General features: G+C 42.4%; 1 protein-coding gene across 1 annotated transcript; it reads right to left on the bottom strand.

Annotated features, from left to right (window-relative positions):
• Positions 1-12: 12 nt before the first annotated feature.
• On the bottom strand, positions 13-22,697 carry uqcc1 (ubiquinol-cytochrome c reductase complex assembly factor 1). Its single transcript, XM_079510175.1, has 9 exons — positions 22,436-22,697; positions 21,083-21,190; positions 18,291-18,398; positions 12,916-12,988; positions 11,195-11,252; positions 9,890-9,998; positions 3,550-3,627; positions 2,908-3,021; positions 13-1,419 (listed from the first exon to the last, which is right to left on the bottom strand). The coding sequence occupies exons 1-9, from the start codon at positions 22,496-22,498 to the stop codon at positions 1,285-1,287; spliced, it is 846 nt and encodes a 281-aa protein (XP_079366301.1). The 5' UTR covers positions 22,499-22,697; the 3' UTR covers positions 13-1,284.
• Positions 22,698-23,792: the final 1,095 nt, after the last annotated feature.

Below are 23,792 nucleotides of genomic sequence, written 5' to 3'. Positions count from 1 at the left end.
CAGACTTGGGAGTATTATACATCCAGAGAACATTTTATTAATTCAGTTTTAAAACAAAGACAAAGCCTCATTTGTCGTAATACAGCAATGGCATCCGAGGCTCCCGCATTTGGGGTTTTCCTGTGCAGGTCTGAGAGCGTTGGGGGGAAAAGTGACGTGCGAGACAGGCGAACAGAACACTTCAATGCACCCAAGAGAGAGGCAGAGAGAAAGAAAGAAAGCCAGTAGAGAACAGCAGGGCCATACGACAAACCACCACTGAAAAAGAGGGAGGTACTTTGTGTCGGCCTTATAACGTCTTTTTTTCTTCTTTTTTTTTTATTCGACACCAGGCGTATTTAGGCCCTTACATACAGTATGTCATGAAACTATTGGCTTGACCTGCAATGATTAAGGAGTGCTGGGTCAGGTTGTATTGTCGTACAATCCGGCTGAAGAGGAACGTGTAGAGTTGTTGTTTTGGTACTGTAAACTGGAAGTGGTACATTAAAAATACAAAGTTATAAATATGTGTAATTCAAGAAATAAAAAGACATGCAAATATAAATATGCCGAAAACAGGCTCTTCTTCTCTTCTTCACTTGTGTTCTAGGAAGTGGGGAGGCTCTCAGAACTCACAGGAAATGACTAGGAAAATGGTTATAGATGATGTTCCCTGCTTTCTGACTGCTTGGTGTTCCAATGTTTACTGGGTTGGCAGGTTAGATCATTGGCTGTTGAGAAAGCGCGTGCGTGCGTGCGAGCAAATCCTGCTCACACGCAGGACTTCTGTGTCTCCAGAACATAGCATCTTCTGGTAGACAAATGAGCGAGAGAGCGAACGAGATGATGTGTTCATGGAAAGAGGGAAAAGTAAGGTGTGGTAGAGACAGAAATAGAGAGGGAGGGAGACTTCTCTTTCTACCGTCTCATTGTACATTGTTGTTTTTGTACAAAGCAAAGGACAAATGAAAGAATAGGAGTGGGGCGCAGGAAAGTAGGGAATGAGCTACCCCTCTGTTTTAGCCACACACTCCTGGGATGAAGGGAGGAGGGTAGAGGAGAGAACCAAAGAACAAAGAAAGAGGCCAGGAAATATAGAAAAATAAGCCACAGATACCAGACAAATGTGGCGGACGTGGGGAAAATCCTCTCTGCATCCAGTATCATATCAAGGGGAGAGAGGGATGAAAGGACAAAAAAAACAAAAAAAAAAAGAAAAGACAATGGCGTAAAAGGAGAAAGGGAAAGGAGGGAGGGTGTGTGTGTGTGGGGGGGGGGGGGGGGGGGGGGATTCGTGTGGTCTCAGAGTCCTGCGTCATTGTAGGTTGGAGTGGACACCTTCAGGATGCTCTGAGCGTTTTCCTCCAGCAGGGGGCGCCACTTCACCTCCCCTGTCAAGAGCAGGTCCTCTCCGTCAAACGCATCAATGTACTGCATCTGCACACACACAACACAACAACCATTTCCATTCACATGTATGAAATCATTTCATTGTGCATCGATGTTACTTAAATTTGGAAAGGGCAAGAAATACTTTTTATTTCCATCTCAAGAGACTCAAGTAACAATGACGTCAATGTGTGACAATACAATTGGAAGTAATGTTCAGTAACGGTTCACATTAAAAACAAATAAAAAACCAAAACATTAAAAGCAACAGAGCCAGTGTTCCATGTCAGTTCATCAAGGGCTTTTCTCAATGAAGGACAAAAGGATGGCAATGGCAAGAGAAGTGAAGTGAGCCTGTTGACATGAACACCATCAATTCTGTATTTCTATCAAGTGCTCCACTTGTGAAGACACGATTACACTGTCCCTGTTTACCATGTGTGTGTGTACACTGTACAGTAAGTGTGTATGACACACACACACACATACACGATGTGATGTCATTTGTTTGTGTTCTGAAGAGTGCAAATGCCATGGGTCTGGAAAGCCTGGTTACTACAAGGTTAGGTTGACGATACTTGAGAATCTCGGCTTTGATGAGATATTTTATTAAGGCCTGCGCCGATTAGTTAACAGCCAACTGTGCCAGTTACCATCCTCAAACTAGAAGCAATAAAATAAGAGAGAAAAGAGGGGGTACAGCGAGCGAGTAGGGGTTGATAAAATCTGACAGCATAGCTCTTGATCCATGCAGATTGTGTTTCTATCACAAATGACCTGAAATGCCTCTACTCCTGTCTGCAGCCACATGTCTCTCAAGTCTCACCTAAGCTAATTTATCGTAATTTATACTTATTTGCGTCCTCCTACCATGCACCGGAACTAGCACCTCTACAAGTTGACAATGCGTTGCAGTGTGCATTCTTGTGAGCTTGTTCTACCACATTTAATTAAACTAACGCAATGACGTCATCTTTAATCTGCTTATCCTTAGAAAGTGGGAAAGGTTCCCAATTTAAAAGAGCATGCACGCAAAGGCCTACAGTACATGTACACACACACACACACAAATATAATTACACAGGCATAAGCACAGGTGCCCTCAGACACACAAACAAACTGTCTACAGAAAAGCAGACGAGAGACAAAAAGTGCAGGGATTAAATATCAGTTCAGTTCCTTGAAACAAAAGAATAATCACCAGAGGTAATGTAACACAAACACACTGAAATAGAACTGGTAAACATACACACGGATCCAAGCACAGATACTTATACTGGAAGTACACAAACAACAGTGCAAACGGACACACGGAAATCAAACATGTGCAGGCACAAGGCAACCAAGGTGAATGAATGCACATGCACATGCACATGCACATGCACATGCACATGCACATGCACATGCACATGCACATGCACATGCACACACATGCACACACATGCATGAGGATGGCAGAAACATGCATACAGTCTTAAGGGAGGAAGTAATTGTGCTTCAAAGATGTCAACTAGACACACAGCAATATGTGCGTACCTGTTTGCGTACGTACTCCACCATGAGCTCCAGCTGTTTGGGGTCTTCACACTGACGGTTGAACAGGTTTCTCCACAGAGCTGCAGCTAACACGCAGTCGTCCGATAAGATTCCCTGCACACACAAACACACACACACACACACACACACACACACACACACACACTACACATTAACACACAACAACAGTGGAACACAGTAGGCAGCATACACAACAATTGGGGCTAGTGTCTGGTGTCAGTATATACACTTATACAGTACCACTCTCATAACTCTCCAAAATACATAACTCTCCAAACTACTCCTGATTAGCAGTAATGTGAGCAACCCCATGTACATTTTTGAGTGGTGCAACCACTCCAAGGAACAGCAATGTCCCTATGGGACTATGGGTCTATGTCCCGATGTTTAGAGTACCAGTAGGGGAAAAAGTGGCGCTGTTGTACCAGAAACAGAGAGAGAGAGAGCACTGTTGCCTGCTAATTACAGAGAGAGAGAGAGAGAGAGTGAGAGGCAGGGGGAGAGGGGAGTTGCACCACTCAGTTCACACACGTGTGATTTTTACACTTTTACATGATTGAGCGTGTGTGCGCGCGCACATGCATGCACACATGCACACGTGTGTGTGTGTCAATGTCTTACCTCATCATATCCAAATATAGCTGCATAGAAGGTCTCCGTCATTGCCTTCATACTCTCCTTTCTATGGATGGCATCAATCTGTTGCAAGCAGAGACATAGATTAACCCATTGAGACCTGGAACGCATCCATGTCACGTTAGCGTTTAACCACATTAACCATTAACCCATTTTGGGGCGGGAACCCCTTTTGGTGTTTTAAACATTATGTTATAATTTAGCTATTGAAAAATAGCAGATCTACAAGCTCATAGCGCGCCACCGAGTGGCGCGCTATGAACTTGTAGGTCTGCTATTTTTGAAAAATCGTTAAAATGTGCCTCAAATCTTTCCGAAAATTGTCATGATTTAGAAAACTTTTTTTTTTTTTAATTTCGACGTCAGGCCTGAATGGGTTAAGATGGAGGGAGAAAGAATAGCCTGACCATTCAAAACTCAGCAGACACATTGCCATGGCAGTCCAGCACAGGCTCTCAACGTTCACATTGCCATGGCAGTCCAGCACAGGCTCTCAACGTTCAGGGGGGTCCCTGGCACAAAACAATTTCATATGGGGGTCCGTGGGTCGGGGTCCTTGAAATGAAAAACGTTTGAGAACCACTGCTGAAAGACATTTTTCCAGCAGTTTCAGTAAAAGGATGAGTACCATACTATAGTATGGTACTCATCCATACTATAGTAGAACAATATGTTCAATATGTCATATCTCAGTCTCCCCCTGGCCTGCGCACAGAGATGTACAGTATAGTCTAAATGAATGTAGAATCAGTGATCACCCTCTGCTGTGCCAATGTTGGCACCCGTGCCTAAGGTTGCCTACCCCTGCAGTAGAGGCATGAGACACTGAAAAAACATGCTTACACAACAGGTTAAAGTCTACTCTGTACCATGACCAACATGTGTACTCATACGTTATAGCGGTCATGTCTTATGGAAGGGTGGACAGTAGGGCCGCAAATATAGATTATTTGCTTAGCGATTACTTTTTCTTTTTGCTAGTGTTTCTTTTTACCAATATTTAATGTAAATCCTGCAACAGCTCAGTGGCCTTGGGGTTAGACTAGTGTCTGCCCTGAGATTGAGAGGTCGAGGTTCAATCCCCTGGCACTCAGTCAGTATCAAGGGTTGGTTTGGGAGTAAGGGATGATTCATACTCCTATTTATTACCAAAAACAAAGTCTCCCTAAATGGCTAGCGCTGAAGTCGCTTGTAAATATTGGAGGTGCCTAACATGAATATCAAAGTCAAAGTCATACGATTTGTCACACACGTTACGGCAGTGAAATTTGTTCTCCGCATTTGACCCATCTCTTGGAGCGGTGAGCTGCAGCCGTGCCGCGCTCGGGAATCATTTGATTAGTAGATTTGACCCCCCCAACCCATTGATGCTGAGTGTCAAGCAGGGAGGCATTGGGTCCCATTTTTACAGTCTTTGGTATGACCCGGCCGGGGATCGAACCCCCGACCTCCCAGTTTCAGGGCGGACACTCTAACCACAAGGCCATATGTTTTGTAGCCGGTAAATGAACTTGGCACCACGGATACATATCTGACTGACCCTCGCTGTGCCTGGAGGTTCTTCTCTTCCAGCCAGCTGGGTGTTGTGTTGGGTCACAAACAGGCTGTTTTGTGTGTGTGTGTGTGTGTGTGTGTGTGTGCGTGCGTGCGTGTGTGTGTGTGTGTGTGTGTGTGTGTTTGCGTGCCAAACGCAGCTCGTTAACACCCCGAACGCCCGGGGGTATTTAGGACCATTAAATCAGGGCACCCAGCGATTTGCAGCTACGGAGCACATTTCAAGCTGCACCAGGTGCCATCTTGAATGTAGCTGAAGTAGCTAGATGTAGCCAAAACACTCCCGAGGCGATCGACAACAACGGGAGGTATGATTACTTCTAACGCGACTAGCGACGGGACCGCGATGGGCCGTTAAAAAAATATAATCTTTGGTTAGAATTGGACGGATTGATTTAGATCAAGAGTTATTCACGTTTTAAGATTTTCGATCTCATCCACTAAAATGGGGGGGGGGATCACTTTCGATGACGTCCCAAACGGAAATTGATTGAAACCTTTATTTATTCTCGAAAGAGCAATTGGAGGTTCTCCCTCATTTTCAATGCTGCCGAGAAATGACATCGAATGTTGCTCAACAGGTGCTCCCAGCCTGTGGAGCGATGCGCTCGGTTATGATATCATTAATGTTCCTTCCTGTGATTAACCCATTTTGGTGTTTTAAACATTATGTTATAATTTAGCTATTGAAAAATAGCAGATCTACAAGCTCATAGCGCGCCACCGAGTGGCGCGCTACGAGCTTGTAGGTCTGCTATTTTTGAAAAATCATGAAAATATTTATTTCAGAAAACTGGAGGATTTGGAAGATTTTGTTTTAAATTTCGAGGTCAGGCCTAAATGGGTTAATCTCCGTCCGGAGTGCTGAACTATTTGATAGGACGGAGACCTCCGTTTATGCCGCTCAGGGTGTTAAGAACGCGATGCGTTGAGAACGGATTCTTGTCTTTATTCTCTAAGTGAACATGTTATTTGTGTAGCCTAGCATAGGTTTGTAATTATATGACCGTATTTGTTTTATTGTTGAGAATGAGTGGGAGAGGAGATGAGATCAACAGGTCTGACAACACTGCAGCCAGACCGCACGGCCAGCGAGAGGCAGCTACTGCTCGCTCTGCGGAGCTCACCTCCCGGCCACAAGCATGTGTGTTCTGCGTGCTGAGAACACGCTCTCATTTACCTAAACTGGAAAATCTTGCTGCGATTTTCTTAGCATGAGCTCTCAGCCACAGAACGCATTGAGAAGTCTTGTGTCTGATTTTCACATGTCCTCCACACTAGAATAGGGTTGCAAGCAACTATAGGTTATTTTCTAGGTTAGCTATTATTACTCGTTTTGATTAATTGAAGAAAGAAATGTACTTGCGGCAATGTTTACATCAACTAATTGACAATTGATTGAAAACAATCAAATTGATTTTTATACTATTGTCTGATTAACCACTTAATTTATATTTATACTTTGTCATAAACCGCTAAAGAAAATGAATTATTTTTGTTGTTTTCGATCAATTCTGTCTATGACATGCCCAAAACTGGGATGCAAGGTGAGTGGCTAAACCTGGCATTCCTACTGCCTTAAACATGTAATGTTGTTGTTAGTCAGAAAAACAAAAACAAAAAACACAGAAGCTCCCTTTTTGGGTTTAAGGGCGACTGACAAATAAACTAACAAGACAGCGTATGTGGCGAAAAATACATGGTCAATTTAACTAATGAAATAACAATGCTTATAAGCCGCCTTTTATGATATTTTCAGGAAAGGGAAACCCCACCAAACTTAGCCTGGCTAATAAGCCAGACCGAATCAGCCGTTGGCGGATTGCGGTCTGGAGAGGCTCAATTGTACGCCCATTTCCTACACCAGAGAACTGGTGTGGCCAATCGGGACACGGTATGCAATATGGGCGGGCTTTGGTACAGTGACGTTCAATGCTTGAGACCTTTGACTGACAGTAGCGCTGACCAATTGCGTCAAAGAGAAAATGTTTGAACCCGCCCCCCGGGAAACAAGATCCATACACAGCATCTCCAGACTCAAATACCACACGACAGTGTGATTTGAGTCTGGCTTATTAGCCAGGCTACACCAAACTAACTAGTCCTAGAAGTCCATTTGTCTTCCAATAGTTCAGTCCATCAGCAACAGGAACCGTTTCCTCCTAAAGCCTGAACTAAGGGAACCAAACACGCTCCATCTGTGACATCATCGTGACACACAAAGTGGAGCCGTTCCACTGCACCTTTTAATGGGGAACCCAACTTGGAGAACTATATAATGTTTATTTTAACTTTTACACCCAAATGACCTTTATTTCATAATTGTGCAGCGCGAGACCAGAATGTGTAGCCAAAAAATCCCTGGAAAGTAACCCTGGCAGCTGTCACAGGCTCCACAACGCTTTGGGTCCAGTTAATCATTTTGAATAGAGCAGCTGCAGTAAGTGTCGCTTCTTGACATAGACGACTCAAAAGGAAACGCATACAAAGGAGGGCGATTACTGTAAAGAGTGCATTTCTCAAAGATAAATCCCATTTCTAGTGGCAACCACAAGGTTGGTTTATCAATAGATCTATAGGGGGTGCATACTTAGTTTTTAGACTAGTCATTGGTTAGACATGGGTTAAGGTTAGGTTTAGGTGTGCTGCCCCGTGGGAGGTTAGGTTTAGGGTTTGAGATAGGTTGTAGTTGTAGGACTAATGACTGGTCATAGTAGAACATACCCAGTACGTAGTAGTAGTAGTGTTTATGTCAGTAATTCTCAACCTATTTAGTTTCATTTAATTTTAAGGACCTCCACTTTGATATGCATTTAGTCCACAGACATTTTCTATCTCCCCGGAAACCAATCTATACTGTAAACTCATCAGTGGCGAGTTACCTCAGAGTTACAGACCTGTAAAGGTCCATTTGGATCCTTGGTGGCCCTCGGACACGACTTTGAGAACCAGCGGTTTATGCAATCAATCAAGCCTCAACATACTCAAACTGTGGGTCAAGAATGGGAGCCAAACTTTGTGGATTCAGCAGCTGTACTGGACATGTATACTGCATTGTCCAGGCAGCCCCGAGGGGGCTGTCACTCTGAAACAGCCCTCCACTAACTATTGTCCAGGCAGCCCCGAGGGGGCTGTCACTCTGAAACAGCCCTCCACTAACTATTGCCGCAAAATTGGAAGCACAAATGTATGAAGAATGTCACTGGCCATGTCTACTGCATTAGCCCTGGGGGGAAGCTGTCACTCTGAATCAGCCTTTAAGTTCCACCAACTATTGCCACAAGCACAAAGCACAAATTTATGAAGAATGTCAATGTAGATTTGACGCATTAACTCTTTCCCCGCCACAGCCCCATCTAGTGGTTTGTCACAGAACGTTAGCCTTTACGGCCGTAGGCCCTTACTTTGAAGCCGATTCTAGCTGATTTGGTGAACTTCCAGTAACACTAAATCATTTCCGGGGCACTCGTTAGAGACTTCATCACAAGTGCTGAAACGGTCCCTCATGGTCGAGGTGTGGTTACACATTATTGCAACATACTGTATACCTGTATACAACTATACAAAATCTAACGAATGATCTTTTAACGTGATGGCGATGCATTGAGACCTTGTAGATGTGCCATTTTCACTATTACTGATGTTTATGAATACTTATGGTACTTTTGAATACTGGCATAGTTTTTAAAGCGAGTACTCTAGTACTTTAACTCAATTACAAACTTGACTAAGGAATGTTCACTTTATAATATTTGATCTAGACATAGATACAGTACTTTGACTCAAGTACTAGGTGTGAGTAGCCTACTTGTCCACCAGTCCACCACTGCATTTATTTATTTCATTTAAATACGCTGAGCAGTATGTGATGTAAGGTAGCTAGCAAACTCCTGATTATTATAGACACAGCCAACGTATTTCTTGTAGGCAAGATATCTGCAGGGTACAGTCAGCTCTTCTACTACATTGAATGGGAAAGGTACTGATGTTAGTCTGCTCAAACGTTACTCTTTTACCTGCTTTTTACTAACACTAAATAAAATAAATTAAAAAACAAGACCAAATCTGCATACAAATACGGATCCCATGGATAAAGCATACATGTAATACTAAGCACACAAATGCATACGAAATGCGAGCACAGACACGACCAAGCAGACATGTTGCGTTCACACGGGCAGATGCAAAAGATGCAAAGATCACAGCACAATTTGTCGCTTTGTAAAATCTGTTGCTCACACGGTCGTGACATCATCAAGCGTGCAACGTGGATCTTGAAGTTGAATCCAGCTCAGGTTTGTAGCGTTGTAGCTTTTGCAGCAGCTACAAACGTTGGATGCACCTTTGCATCTTCATGTCGCTGGCTTCCATTGACAATGAATGGTATCTTTGCATCTGCCTGTGTGAACGCAGCAACACACTACAGTTGGAGGCCATCGATATTGTCCTTTTCTTTTTGCTGAGGTTTGCGTGATCTGTGCAAAAGGACAGTTAACCCATTTTGGGCGGGAACCCCTTTTGGTGTTTTAAACATTATGTTATAATTTAGCTATTGAAAAATAGCAGATCTACAAGCTCATAGCGCGCCACCGAGTGGCGCGCTACGAGCTTGTAGGTCTGCTATTTTTGAAAAATCGTGAAAATATTTATTTCAGAAACCTGGAGGATTTAGAAGGATTTTTTTTTAAATTTTGAGGTCAGGCCTAAATGGGTCAAATGATAAGGGACACTATCGGTGGCACCCAACTGTATAAGGTTGACAACACCTTACCCCCATGATCTTGCTCCTCTGCTCCACGTCTTCCCACATGGAGTGAACGATGTAACGACACATGTACTTCCCTGCTCGGCCTTCCTGCCGCATCCTCACCAAACACATCCTGATGGGACACATCAATTTACAATTTACAATTTAGGCATTTAGCAGACGCTCTTAATCCAGAGCGACTTACATTAGGCAAGAACAAAAGTAAGGGAATACATCACATATGTAAAATGCATTTATCAAGAAACATGCGTAAGCTAAGAACGTAACTAGAACATATGTATGAATGAATGAACCATTGTAAGCGCTTTGAGTAGGCACGTAGTGCATAGAAAAGCGCCATAAAAATGCAATTCATTATTATTATTATTATTATTATTATTATATCTATATAATGACACTATACATATTAACTATACATATATACTATACTATGCTATACATATGTACTATGATGTGCTATGACTACATACAATGCAATTATTTTGCTGTCTACATGACATGCTATAATTCTGTTTCAAATGCTATCTAAGTCTAAAAAGTGCTATCTCAGAGACAATGGTCGACAGACAAAAGACAAAGAAAGACAGGGTGGACACATACTGTGGGGGACAGTGGTTCTAGAACCTTTTAGCTCAAGACCCAAAAAAGAAATTAAGACGATTGCCCGGGACGCAAACTAGTGAAAATAGCAGATCTCGCTGAGCGCTTGTAGATCGGCTTGTAGATCGGCTTGTAGATCAGCTTTTTTTTTTTTTTTACTTTTTTGGGAATGTTTTTTGAAAATGTTTAAAAAAAAAAAAAAAAAAACTAAATGTAGGAAACAAAAAAATAAAGGGACCCTAGTGTTTGGGAACCATTGGTGAAGGAGGTGAAGGCAGGAAGTCACTGAGCCTACACACATTTTTACCAATGAATTTCCAAACCTTTTCCAAAATATTGAAACCAATTTCCAGGACTATATACATCATCATACTATTTTATATATAATATATTACTACATTATTTGCTCAATATTGAATGACCGCTATATGGTATATAGTGACATCATTGATGTCATACCTAAACCCTTATACGTAGTTCTGTCAGGTTCTCCTCGAGACTGTGGAACCATTGGTGCACTTGTCTGTATGTTCTTGCCTAAATGTTCTAAACTGAACATGGAACTCTTTTTATCGTATTTATTTCTTTTTCCATTATTTTTATTTATGATGTTGTATTGTGATATGGATTCCTTCATTCAATAGCAAGTAATAAAAATATCATATCATAAAGTGTGAGCTGTAACTTTTGGTTCTTGTTTCAACTCACCATACATGTAGCTGTGCCACCAGGAACCAAGAGTTGAGCGTGTCTGGGAGGGTGCATCCTAGAAACAACACACACGCACACACACACACACACACACACACACACACACACACACACACGCACACGCACACACGCACACACTTGAGCAAAACCAATGCAGCAGAACCATAGATATGCTGCCCATTTTGTTACCGACTAGGCGCCACATTGTGTCAGATTTAGAGTTGTCCCGATACCATTTTTTTCCAGACAGAGTACGAGTACAAGTACTTAATTTTTCAGTACTTGCCGATACAGAGTACCGATACGAGTACTTTTTATATTTGTTGAATAACACTTATTTTACCCCCATTTCCCCCCCTGCATCCTCTAGCCAAACAGCAGATCCATTTGAGTTTCTTATCTTTAATATCACAATCCAAACGTTGGCAGACAGAATGGGTTATGCCTCCCAGCCGTTCCGGCCTGGCGGAGATAATCTCATACATATTAACTACTCCTATGGAGTGCAGAACAATGTTTTGATGAGCAGGAACAAGGAGAACAGAGAAAAGAGACACCATACACATCTCTAAATGCACAGCCAAGTTCGGCATCTGTAAATTCGTTAAAATCGCTTAATATCGGTGTAGGCAGAAACTATTGGTGATATAATATGACGACTCTATCGCCAATCGGAACCATGCCTAATTACCACGGGCCACTTACCCAAAGCTGATAATAATGCATGTTGAGAAACAAGAGAAGCGAGAGAAAGCAATGAAAAATATTTAAAAAGAGAGAGAAATGGAAAAACAGATGCGTGCATGCGTGTGTGTGGGGCAGTAAAACATTGTATAAATGTGTCAGACGGGTGGTGACAATATCCCTGTGGCCATCATATTTGTTTGGATCGGTCCCATTACCAACGCGGCACTGTGTATCTGGACCAGTACATAACAAGTACTGAACTCTCTCTCTCTGTGTCTGTGTCTGTGTGTGTGTGTGTGTGTGTGTGTGTGTGTGTGTGTGTGTCCTAAATGGACCCTGGAGTAGAGGGCAGCATGGGTCCAAAACAATTGGACCGAAACAGACCCCTGGATAATTGGACTGGTCGGAGTGGCCCCGCGGAAGAATACTAAATTACTGGACCCAGTCCAATACTGACCCATGGATAACTGGACCCAGTCTAAAGCAGGACAGAAGAAAACTGGACCCGGTCCGACCTGGTTTCTAGACCCGTACTCTAGACCCAACAGAAAAGGTTAAGTTGATACAGGAGTGACGCTCGGCTCTGTGTTGTAGACAAGACAACCAAAGAACATTTTCGCTAGGAGGTGGTCCGACCAATCGGCCAGCGATTTAAATATCTGCGATTTTCACTCCAAAATGACTCAAATCGGTGATCTGCATATTACCCGATACGGAGAAACTGATATTTTGTGACCGAGCTGCACCATTTAAAGATGGTGATTTCTTTTCACCCCAAAACATGGTCATCAGGTCACTAAAGTGGTGTATTTCGACGATGAAGAAAGCTGCTTAATGTTTGTCGTTTGTAGTGTAATAAAAGATAATGGAAGTAAATTAACCTGTTTTCATTAGAAAGCACTTTGTTTATTAGTCGCACAGTGAGGGGGCAATCGGTGATAGATTTATAATCGAATTGTAGCCCTGGGAATCAAATCGCCAGGTACCTAGAGATTTCTGCCCCTATCCACCACACATCCCTCTACACTTACTTTCAAAGAAGTCATCATAATTGATTCTCTCTACGCAGCATGTGTACATCCGCAAGGCAGCAATCTTGATTTTCTGTTGAGATACAAAGGGGAAAAGAGAAAAAAAAACATCATTAGCAAAACAACTATTCAAAGTAGTGTGTCCAGCTAAGGACAAACACTCTGCCACGTACATACTTTATTACAAGTAAGACGCGCGAACGCGGGAAGCGAACGCAGCTCGTAAATTGCAAAAACAACAATTAGAATAAATTACGTAATTTAAGGTTTTTTTTAAGTTAAGTTCTTTTTTTAAGTTAAGTTAAGTTTTTCCTTTTTTTTTAAGTTAAGTTTTTTTTAAGTTTTTCCCTTTAAAGTTTTTCCTTTTTAAGTTTTTTTTTTAAGTTGAGTTTTTTTTTAAGTTAAGTTTTTTTTAAGTTAAGTTTTGTGTGTGTGTGTGTGCGTGTGTGCATGCGTGCGTGCGTGCGTGCGTGCGTGTGTGTGCGTGCATGTGTGTGTGTGTTTGTGTGTGATACAGCTGCGCCCTCTGGTGGTGGGCGGGTGGTGTTACAGCGTGACAGACAGACACACAGACAGACATGATCTGCTGGGTCTCATAGTAAATGCTCACTGCGTTCGCAAAAACAGGTTTGTATTCTACACAGATTGTCTGTACATAAAGTACAATACTGTACTGTATGTACTGTACCACTGAGGGCATGACATCATATGTCTATATGGCTGTGAAACACGGAAATGCTCAGTGTCAAAACTGGTTGTCATTTAGCATCCTTGGCCTATAACTAGTAACTCCCAACTAAATCTCCCATCAGTGCAGATAAGATATTACTAAGTAAGTATTGCTCAAACCGTCGTCAAAATACAATATTGATGAGGTATTTGGCCAAAATGATTCTGACAAGTTGAAAGCATGCACGTTGCATTTCCGAATGTATGCATTGTTATCTGTGCATAATAGTGTTGAAGCATTACCACAACTGGTGTGCCAGAAAAAGAAGAAGGGATAAACGACATACTCCTTCTCAATTAGTGTGGCTCGATATTTGATTTTGCCAAGCCCAATTTTGAAATCACATCATCACAACAAGTACAGTTGCCAAATAAGCATGCTGGATTTGAAAATAACATGTTTTGGGTGATTTGATTAGGCCCATGTTTTAGTCATTCAACACCAGCTGTAGGCCTACTGACTGTGTCAGACTTCCGAAAACATAAATTGAGCTGCTGATAAACATTAACTGCTCTCAAACTAAAGACCTTTGTCTCGTTTAGTTTCTTCTGAATATGTCCTAGAGCAGTGGTTCCCAATCTGGGGGGTGCCTCATCTGTTTTGAGGCTGTCAAAATAAGATTTGAAACATTTTGCCCAAAAACGGAATGCTTTCCAGACATTTTTCCTTTTCTTCTTCCCCCCCGCCCCCATTTTAGTAGTTCAATTCCGAGTTTTCCAGTGGGCCCAGTGTTGTCCAACTCAAGTCACTTCCCCACTTGCCTACATAATGGAGATACGAAACAAATAGGACCCTGGCCAGACTCAGTAGCAAAGTGAGAAAAAGACAAACATAACATAGGAATAAGCTCAGTGTTTCCCCTACTATATATGCATTATTGTGTGGCGGGCCACCACACAATCATGACCAGCCCACCACAGTATGATTTTTAGTTGGCGGCCACAAATAGGCCCAAAAAAGGCAAATAACTGCAAAAGTTATATTCAGTGCGCACATGTGCACGGGTCCGACGCATGCACGAGCGCTGCACGAGCGTGCATGCGTGAAAGCTCCCTCCCACTGGGTAGGGGAAACTGAGGCTGGATTCCAGGCTACCTGGATGCCTCTCCAGGCCATGCATAAAAAATACGTATCTACAACAATACATCTCAAGGGATGATTGCCTGATCATTATTGCCCAAAGATAAAAGGGCTGGGAAGGGGACCACTTTCTGCCTTTATTGATAGGTTGAAAGTAGACTGACAGGAAATGGGGAGAGAGATGGGGGGGATGACACGCTGCAAAGGCCGTCGGGATCGGGAGTCGAACCCGTGGCACGCCGTCAGGCTGGCTTGGCAGCCTAGGTGCCCAGACGGTTGAGCTAACCGTCTGGGCAAGCAAGTGGTATTTTAAATGGTGTAATTCCCTTAAACACCACCCCCTTCCACTCATACTAGTGTGTGTGTGATCCGATCTTTCCCAGTGTCCCCTCTGGTGGCAAATTAGCCTTTGCTTGCTTGTTGTTCTGCTCCAATCCTTGTGCAAGTTGCTCACATGTGACGGCGGCCGAAGGGCTTGGCACTGTGGCAAGCGTGGGTTTGGACTGTCTAAGAGGAGGTCTAAGAACAGAGGTATGTGGAGCCTAGGCTCTTTGGACTGGCAAATTGATCTGCAATCTTGGCAAATTGATCTGCAATCAGCGTGACTTCAAATCCTTTTACAGCCCTTACAGTTCCTGTTTTTCCCTCAAATGCTGTACACTATTTTTTCCCTATTGCCTCCATCTCTCATCCTTCCCCAAGCCTGTGATAGCATCTGTCAATTATAGCTTTCACACCTCAGAATATATGCATGTATGGATTCATTTGGTTATGAACCGAATCCATCTGTGTTCATATCTGTCCAGATGACGTTACAACACACACAATACTGCACATTGTGCACAATGAATCATGTACTACACATTATTCATGATTTCGGCATTCAATATCAACATTTTTGCACATCAAAACCTTTCTTCAGTGAGAAAGACTGCCATCACTGAAATGATATACTTCGTTGACCAGGGTCCCCCACCAGGGGTCTATACTTTGTCCTCTACACCAAAATCTCGTCAAAAATAGCAGACATACAGTTCCCAAAGCGTCACATTGAATGAGTCATGAGATTGTACTTTGTGGTATTTTTGCAGAATGTTTGCCTATTTTCACAGAATGCCCGTCTTTTATAATGTAATGACATGCCAGAATATGGACGCTAGCGTTCATGTGGTTAAATAATAAATTGTGTTCCTAATTTTCAAAACTATAATTTGAACCAGCTTTTCACCGACTGTGGGCTGCAGTGCAATCGGAATTCATTCATTTCAATGGAGCATTGACAGTTCACACATACAGTGAATTTGTATCCATTGTGGGAACACACATGTTCAATTTCTTTCTAATGTTTTTATTTCAATGAAGAGTAGAAAGGTTTTCAACAAGACAAAGAAACAATAAGACTGAACAATAAGGTTTTCAACAAGACAATGAAACAACAAGTGTGAACAATAAAGCTTTCAACAAGACAATGAAACAACAAGTCTGAACAATAAAGCTTTCAACAAGACAATGAAACAACAAGTCTGAACAACAAAGCTTTCAACAAGACAATATAACAATAAGTCGGAACAACAAGGTTTTCAACAAGACAATAGGTCAATAACAATCACAGTCAAAACAACAGAATAACATTTTGTGGGTTCAAATTCAGTTGATTGTACCAATATATTTTAATTTTTTTAACCACTTTAGACCCTAGACTCGGTTGACCAGGGTCCCAGGGCTCTATACTAGGCTCTGCTCCTTTTTCCCTCTACACCAAGGGCTATTATCTTATCTTGCATCACCCCCGGCCTAAACCTTATCCCTAAACTTATTTGCCATTGCAAAATTGGCAAATAAGTTTTCACGTAAAATGCATTTTACGTGAAATCTTTCACACACTTTCCTACTAGGCTGAGGAACATATCCCACCCTTTTCACATTGGCCTGTTATAGCACCACCAACAGGTGGATTTTTGCAAAACACATTTTTGGAACAAAATGCCTCAAATCATCCAATTGCCATCAAAGGCGTAACAAATGGCACCCTTTTCACATTGGCCTATTATAGCGCCACCAGGAGGCCACAACCTGACCTGGACTGGTGGAGACCTGTGCCCTGAGGGGCACTATTTCTAGTAATTTATCTTAAACGTGTGCCACACACACACACAGAGGGAGTGAAGGAAGGGAAATCTCAAACTATTGCATCTATAACTAGCATAACATGAAAAGCAAAGAAATCAAAGCTGATTAGTTTCAAACAATGGCCACTATTTTCTCAGTCACAATTGAGTGTAGTGAAAGTTAGTGAACCTAAAAAGGACCAGCCGTCTCCAGTGCTATTAAAACAACAAAAGATCACAAGTCACCAGAACAACTACGTTGTTCACACAAGTGAATTCAATTATGTCTAGGAGGAACATTTAATTTAGGTGCCATATGCAGCAGATGCATATTAGTATGTGTGTGGCTGTGTGTTTGGGTGGATTGATTGGTGCATTCCTGACCATAATCAAAACTGCCCCACAAGGGATCTGGAACCCCTGAGAACCAACACGTACCAAGCCAGATCTACACCCACATCTGATTTCCCATCTAAACAGGTGTGTGCCCCACACATTTAAAATGGGTGTTAGTTACATAGCGTTTGTCTATCTGACCTCTTTCTACTACATAACGATACATGTTAAGGACTGGTTCCTTATCTGCCAACTCTATATGTAACCATTTGCACATTTGGAACACCTGTCCTCTTTTACACAGAGTCACACAGTCACACACAGACACACACACACACACAGTCACACACAGTCACACACAGCCACACACAGCCACACACAGCCACACACACACACACACACACACACAGTCACACAGAGCCCGTCGACTCTAGCCTATATTCATTCCTATATGACCTTTGTTCTAAATTCTTGCTTCATACTGACATGGGCCCATGGCCAAAAGGTCTGGGGGCTTCATTTAACCAAGCAGTGCTCAAGCACAACACAGCTTGGTCTCATGTAGCCCAAGCAGACAATATGGAAACAATGTACAGTACAACTACTCTAAGTCAGCAACAATGAAAACAGACAAAATATGAATATTTACCTCAAAAACATACGGACCATATTAGAAGCTATATCATTGCATCTCAAGGTATATATTTTTTACTGATCTAGTCTGTTGTCATAAAATATATATGTCTAAGAAAGTATTGTGACGTAAAACATGTCTCTGAAAATGCAGTTTAATAACAAAATATTAACCTGGAGTAGCAAATGTAAAAAAGGGTTTGGGGAAAACGAGCAGGTAACCCAATCCATCTAATTTCAGCGGCATATCTGGGTCCATTTTGAACCATGTTCCTCTGTACACTTTTTTAATGCCGGCTTCCTTCATCCCTCCATAACACCTTCTCTCAGTCGCTCCCTCCCTGACTCCCTCGCCTATCCATCATATTTTATTGTCCTGTGAAGCCAGCCGATGGCCGCTTGGTTAAGCTCCATGCTTCCTCCCTCTCCAGGCATCCTGCCTCCCTCCCAATAATTCACTTTATCCCACTCCACCATCCATCACTCACCCATTTGTTGTATTTGAGGGGTCCTGTGAAGCCTATGGCCTCGATGAGTTTAGTGAAGGCTCCCACCTCCTCTTCCGAGTGCTGGGGTGAATCCTTCACATTAAAGAGCTGGGGGAGAGATACAGATAAAGAATATGGATCTTAAATATAGTTAGACTGGCATATCAACTCTTCTGGCAGTTTTCGGATCCAGAATTGGCGGATATGATTATAGTCGCTTTTACCTAAAATAATTCCCTTGGAAACCAGGGACGTCATAGTTGTAGGGCCTCAACCATAAACAAATGAAGCTGTACAAATCCTGCGAGTTTCTCCATGTATTTCTTGGTATGTTTTGTTTGGTATGTCTATGTTTTATTCTAACTCAGGGGTTCTCAACGTTTTTGGCCGGGGAAGCCCCGAAAATGCTTTGGCAACGTCTCGGGACCCCCGCCCCGCCCCCTCCCGACCCCCAATATAAATTGACTGCTACAATAACCTTAAACCATTTTGGGCGGGAACCCCTTTTGGTGTTTTAAGCATTGTTATAATTTAGCTATTGAAAAATAGCAGATCTACAAGCTCATAGCGCGCCACCGAGTGGCGCGCTACGAGCTTGTAGGTCTGCTATTTTTGAAAAATCGTGAAAATAATAATTTAAAAAAAATCTTTTTTTTTTTTGAAAATAATTTGGGGACCCCCTAAAATAATTTGGCGACCCCCCGAGGGGTCGCGACCCACGGGTTGAGAACCCCTGGACTAGGCTACTTGATTTGGCATTCACGTGGGGGAAGAAAAACATTGCGGTGTCCAACCGGATACATACATACTTATATTAGTTGGGGAATTTGTGGCCTAGACCGGATCACACTAGTTAGTTGGGAATGAAAACCAGACTTTCTTCCTCGCAGAAAGCCTCAAGACGCGAGGTTATTGTACCATTATATAGTAATACATACTTTGTTAGATGTTTTATGTGATCACGCTGACAAACCGAATGATAGAGAGATCATGTTGATCCGTCTGGATTTGGATGCTTTGACAACACTGTTCTCAATATTCATGGAAACAAAGCAAAGCAAAGAGTCTGATGGGGGGGAAAAGGGGAGTTTGAGTACAGTAGAGGGGAAGAGAGTAAGAGAGAGAGAGAGAAAGGAGAGGGAGGTGGGTAATGTAGGGAAGGGGAGGGTGCATGATGGGCGAAGAAAAACAAAGAGGGGGGCAAAAAGATGAGTTTAATAGGAGAGGGCGTGAAGAGAGGGCGCGTGAGAACAGCCTTGATAAAGATGTCCAGATGTCACATACTGCAGAGAGGCCTCACAAAGTGAAAACAAGCCGAGGGACATGTTGCTCCTAAAATAGGTTCTATGCTCTGTGTTGTATCACATCAACAGCACAGAACACATCCAACTTCACACACACACACACATGCATATGATATTATAACTGTGTACAACTTTGAATTGATGGCCCGTTACCCATCTGAGAGGACACATATAAGTGACAAGACGTTACTTCAACACAGCAGGCTAATCATTATGCTAATTTATATGAATCCAACAGTGTCACTCGCCAAAAACAGATGATATACATTCTCACGATGTGCTGCTTGTACAGTAGGTCAACTCATTTTGGCAAGCAACATTGTTGGATTCACTCGCGGGGATTCACTCGCGGGGAGGTGTTTTCTCCAGGAACACAAAACACGATTCCATTTCGGGAGTAAGAAGTGTGTGTAAAGTATTACATTCGGAAGTGGATACTGAACTGTACAATTCAATAAAAAACGGAGAACTATTGGTTCCCTAAGTTTGTTCACCTCTTGTGGTTATACTCTTACATAAGGAAGGGCGTGAAAAATCAACTAGTCCTAGTTTCTTTTTTTTCTCCTTTGGTGTGGCCAGCACCTCTCCAATATATAGCAGGCTTGCATTCTGCCAACTTCTTTTAAGAAATTGCTTTCATTGTTTGATGGATTAAATTATGTTGACTTGACAATTATCTTTACTAATCGGCCATTGGGGCTGAGAAAAAAAAATGAAATGCCCATCCCTACTCTTGAAGGGTGGAATCAACCTAACCCTAACCCATCCCTACTCTTGAAGGGTGGAATCATCCCTACTCTTGAAGGGTGGAATCAAAACTGCGGGGACTGACTCATCATGATGAATGATCAAGGTGTGTTTAATTTATACAATGATATACAATTCAAAATTAAATCAATTCTCATGGATTCTCATGTATGTTATTGTGAACTGCAAAGTTGGAAAACTATTATCGGGATACAGTGTTGGGATTCTGCAGAGGCAGGAATGACCATTGTTACAGTGTTGTTCACCCGGATGAAAAAGGTGAGGTCTCCAGCTGATTCACTGTCTTCTCATGATAGCCTTATTCAGACATTCTGAGAGGTGTAGTTCCACATGAGCAACCAACCTAATAATGTTTTGACTAGGGATATGCCGATGAGACATTTTGGCCGATATCGATATCCGATATAATAATTCATTGCTGTTATGGCTAACTGTCTAAGCATAACATGCCAAAAGGTTTACAATTGTCAGACATCAATGTGTGCATTTGAATTGAGAAGCTTTTGATCTTCTGTGCAATATTTGTGTGGGAATGTTATGACAGACAGCATGATTCAGTCCCAACAAGATTGTGCATGACCCGTGTGTGTGTGTGTGTGTGTGTGTGTGTGTGTGTGTGTGTGTGTGTGTGTGTGTGTGTGTGTGTGTGTGTGTGTGTGTGTGTGTGTGTGTGTGTGTGTGTGTGTGTGTGTGTGTGTGCGCGCGCGCGCGCCTCTTTACCTGTGCGGTTCTGTGCAGTGTCCGACATGGTGTCAGGGAGGGGGAGGAGGTTCTGGCCAGCTGACAAGCCACTAATGTTCTGGCCAAACAGGCCTCTTGCTGTAATACCTGCATATATTAGAATACAAACAGACAGATAGATCTGAGCGAAGGAAGCAAAGGCAGGTGGCAGTGAAGAAAGAATGAAATGTGGTTAATTGTTCCGAGGTACTATTAGGTAGCAGTACCGGAAAAGCTGCCGATACTGCCTAAAATACTGGTATCGGGTTTGGTATGGGTGAGTACTATTGACTGAGTATGCCAGTCTATGCCATTACGATACCACATAATGTATCACATGATTATGTGTCATTTACAGTAATCATTTTTTCAGTTGCACTCAAAGTGTTTTAATTTCAAGGACCACCATAACCAGTGTACCCATTTGTACACTCCCAGAGTTACAGAACTGTGAGGGTCCATTTGGAACCCCCTCAAGGGACCCTGAGGGTCTCCGAGACCCACTGTCCTTGATTTATTTTATTACACACTGGTATCGGATGGGTACTCGGTATCAACCGATACACAAGCTATAGGTATTAAAGACATTTTATCGGTTCATCTCCAACAAAAAAGGGGAGAGACATGAAGGGTTGAAGGTGACAGCTGTGCTGTGACAGCTAGAGAATGAACAAGTTAAACAGTATTATAGTCACTATTATTCTCTCTGAGTCCAGACCAGACAGAGCTGTAGAAAAACAAAACATCAGAATCCCCAAACCACACTGTCGGCTATTACAAAATTCATTAAACAAAATGCTGTGGCGGTCAACTAAAAGCAGAATTAAGCACAGCAGCAGCTGGCTTGTTGTTGTTACCCTCCTAATGTGTCTGGTGTCTGGTAGACAAAGTCCTACAAGAATTTGACTGGTGGGCAGTGTTAATTCCCCATCCTAGTGTGAATGCCAGTTATTTATTTGCTTGTGTCTTGAGCTTGAGAAAGGTAGGTCATTGGACATTCATTCAATCAGACAGACAAATACAACAATATACATTTTATATGTCTGTTTAAAATGTGTTATGCGAGAGAATGCAAGACTCAAGTTCACCTCCACAAGCTGTTAACAATAATATAATTAAGTAGGCTAACTAATCTCGTTAACTATAGTTAGCTGTGTACTAGGTGTTTGGGTTTCACGGCTGTACGCTCTTTACATTCCAGTAGTAAGTATAATTTTATCACAGCTGCTTCGCCCTGTTATTATTTACCAACAACCATAAGACATGATGGTTGGCTAAGGCTGAGAGTTATTATTAGCCAACTAAGCTAATGTTAGGTAACGACACTTGGTGATGAACATTAGCAAACGTTACCTTTCTTCTGGTCGCTGTCGCATGAATGCTTCTGACTGCGAACTGTAGCGGTCGCCGATACATGACTCCGTAAGGAGTTGCAGTATTATTACGATATGTCACTTAATTGTGTCCCCAATTATCGTAAACCTACAGGTACGCGTCTTTTGGTAACGCCAAAACCGTCCCCCACCTCCTCCTTCTGCTGCAATGTCAACGGAATCTGTCCCACTCCCAATGCAGTCCGTCTGCAACACGGTCCGCTTGTACTGATTCCGCTAGGGTGCCAGTCACGGTCAAGATCTACCACCACAACATCATTCAGCTTTTGATATAGTTTCACTCCTGCAAAATGACTACTAAACATATATTTTTTTTTTTACTAAATTGGGAAATGAATATGAATTTAATAATATTTCTTCGCACTGTGACAAATGCAATAGATGCAAATCTCATTCACAGCTTTGCCCTTTGCCCTCAGATACAGAGATTGGATTACGATATTTGAGACATTTTCTGATATTTTCAGTATTCATATTGACACCGATCCTGTACTAATTATTCTGGGAAAGTCAGAATCCATTTCTGTTGACGAGAGCATAGAGACAACTTCGTCTTCTTTCATGGTCTGATTACAGCAAAACATAAATAAAAAAAGACACTGGAAAAAGGTGGAGGCTCCTGCCTCCTGCATTTAAATATTGGCTAAATTAACAGACAGACAATTTGATAAGGTTTGGCTGCTACCTGAATAGAAGCACACGATGAACAGGATACGATTGATGAGGTCGACTGTCTATCATCATCATTTCAAGTGTTGTTTTTCAGTGGTGCCTATAACCGCTCCAATAACTGGCGCCTAACCACTCCAATAACTGGCCACGTGTGTATAAATGGTAAATGGTGCATTTATGTAGAGCTTTACATAGATTGGAAATACATGCACCCATTCACACACACACACACACACATTCATACACTACTGATGGCGGAGGAAACCATGCAAGGCACCAACCTGCACATCAGGAGAAATTAGGGGTTCAGCCTCTTGTCTTGCTCAAGGACACTTCGACACCAACTCTGAGGGAGACCGGGATCGAACTTGAAACCTCCATCCGGCTGTTTTACTGGCCACTCTACCCCTGAGCCACTGCCGGCCCTGTATATATGTCTGCTTGGAGTACGAAGCTGCAATAGTGTCACGGGTGTGATTTTGTTTTCCATGACAGCATACTTTATTTTACTTTAGGCCTACTACTTTATTTTAGGCAATGTCAATTATGTCACTGAGCAGTATGGGTGGGAGGGATTGAGGGTTGTCTTATTTGTTCTTTCTTTCTTTCTTTCTTTCTTTCTTTCTTTCTTTCTTTCTTTCTTT

This window comes from Electrona antarctica, assembly GCF_951216825.1.
Source record: "Electrona antarctica genome assembly, chromosome: 9".
NCBI classification, from domain to species: Eukaryota; Metazoa; Chordata; class Actinopteri; order Myctophiformes; family Myctophidae; genus Electrona; species Electrona antarctica.
This window is presented reverse-complemented; position numbering and strand designations above follow the sequence as displayed.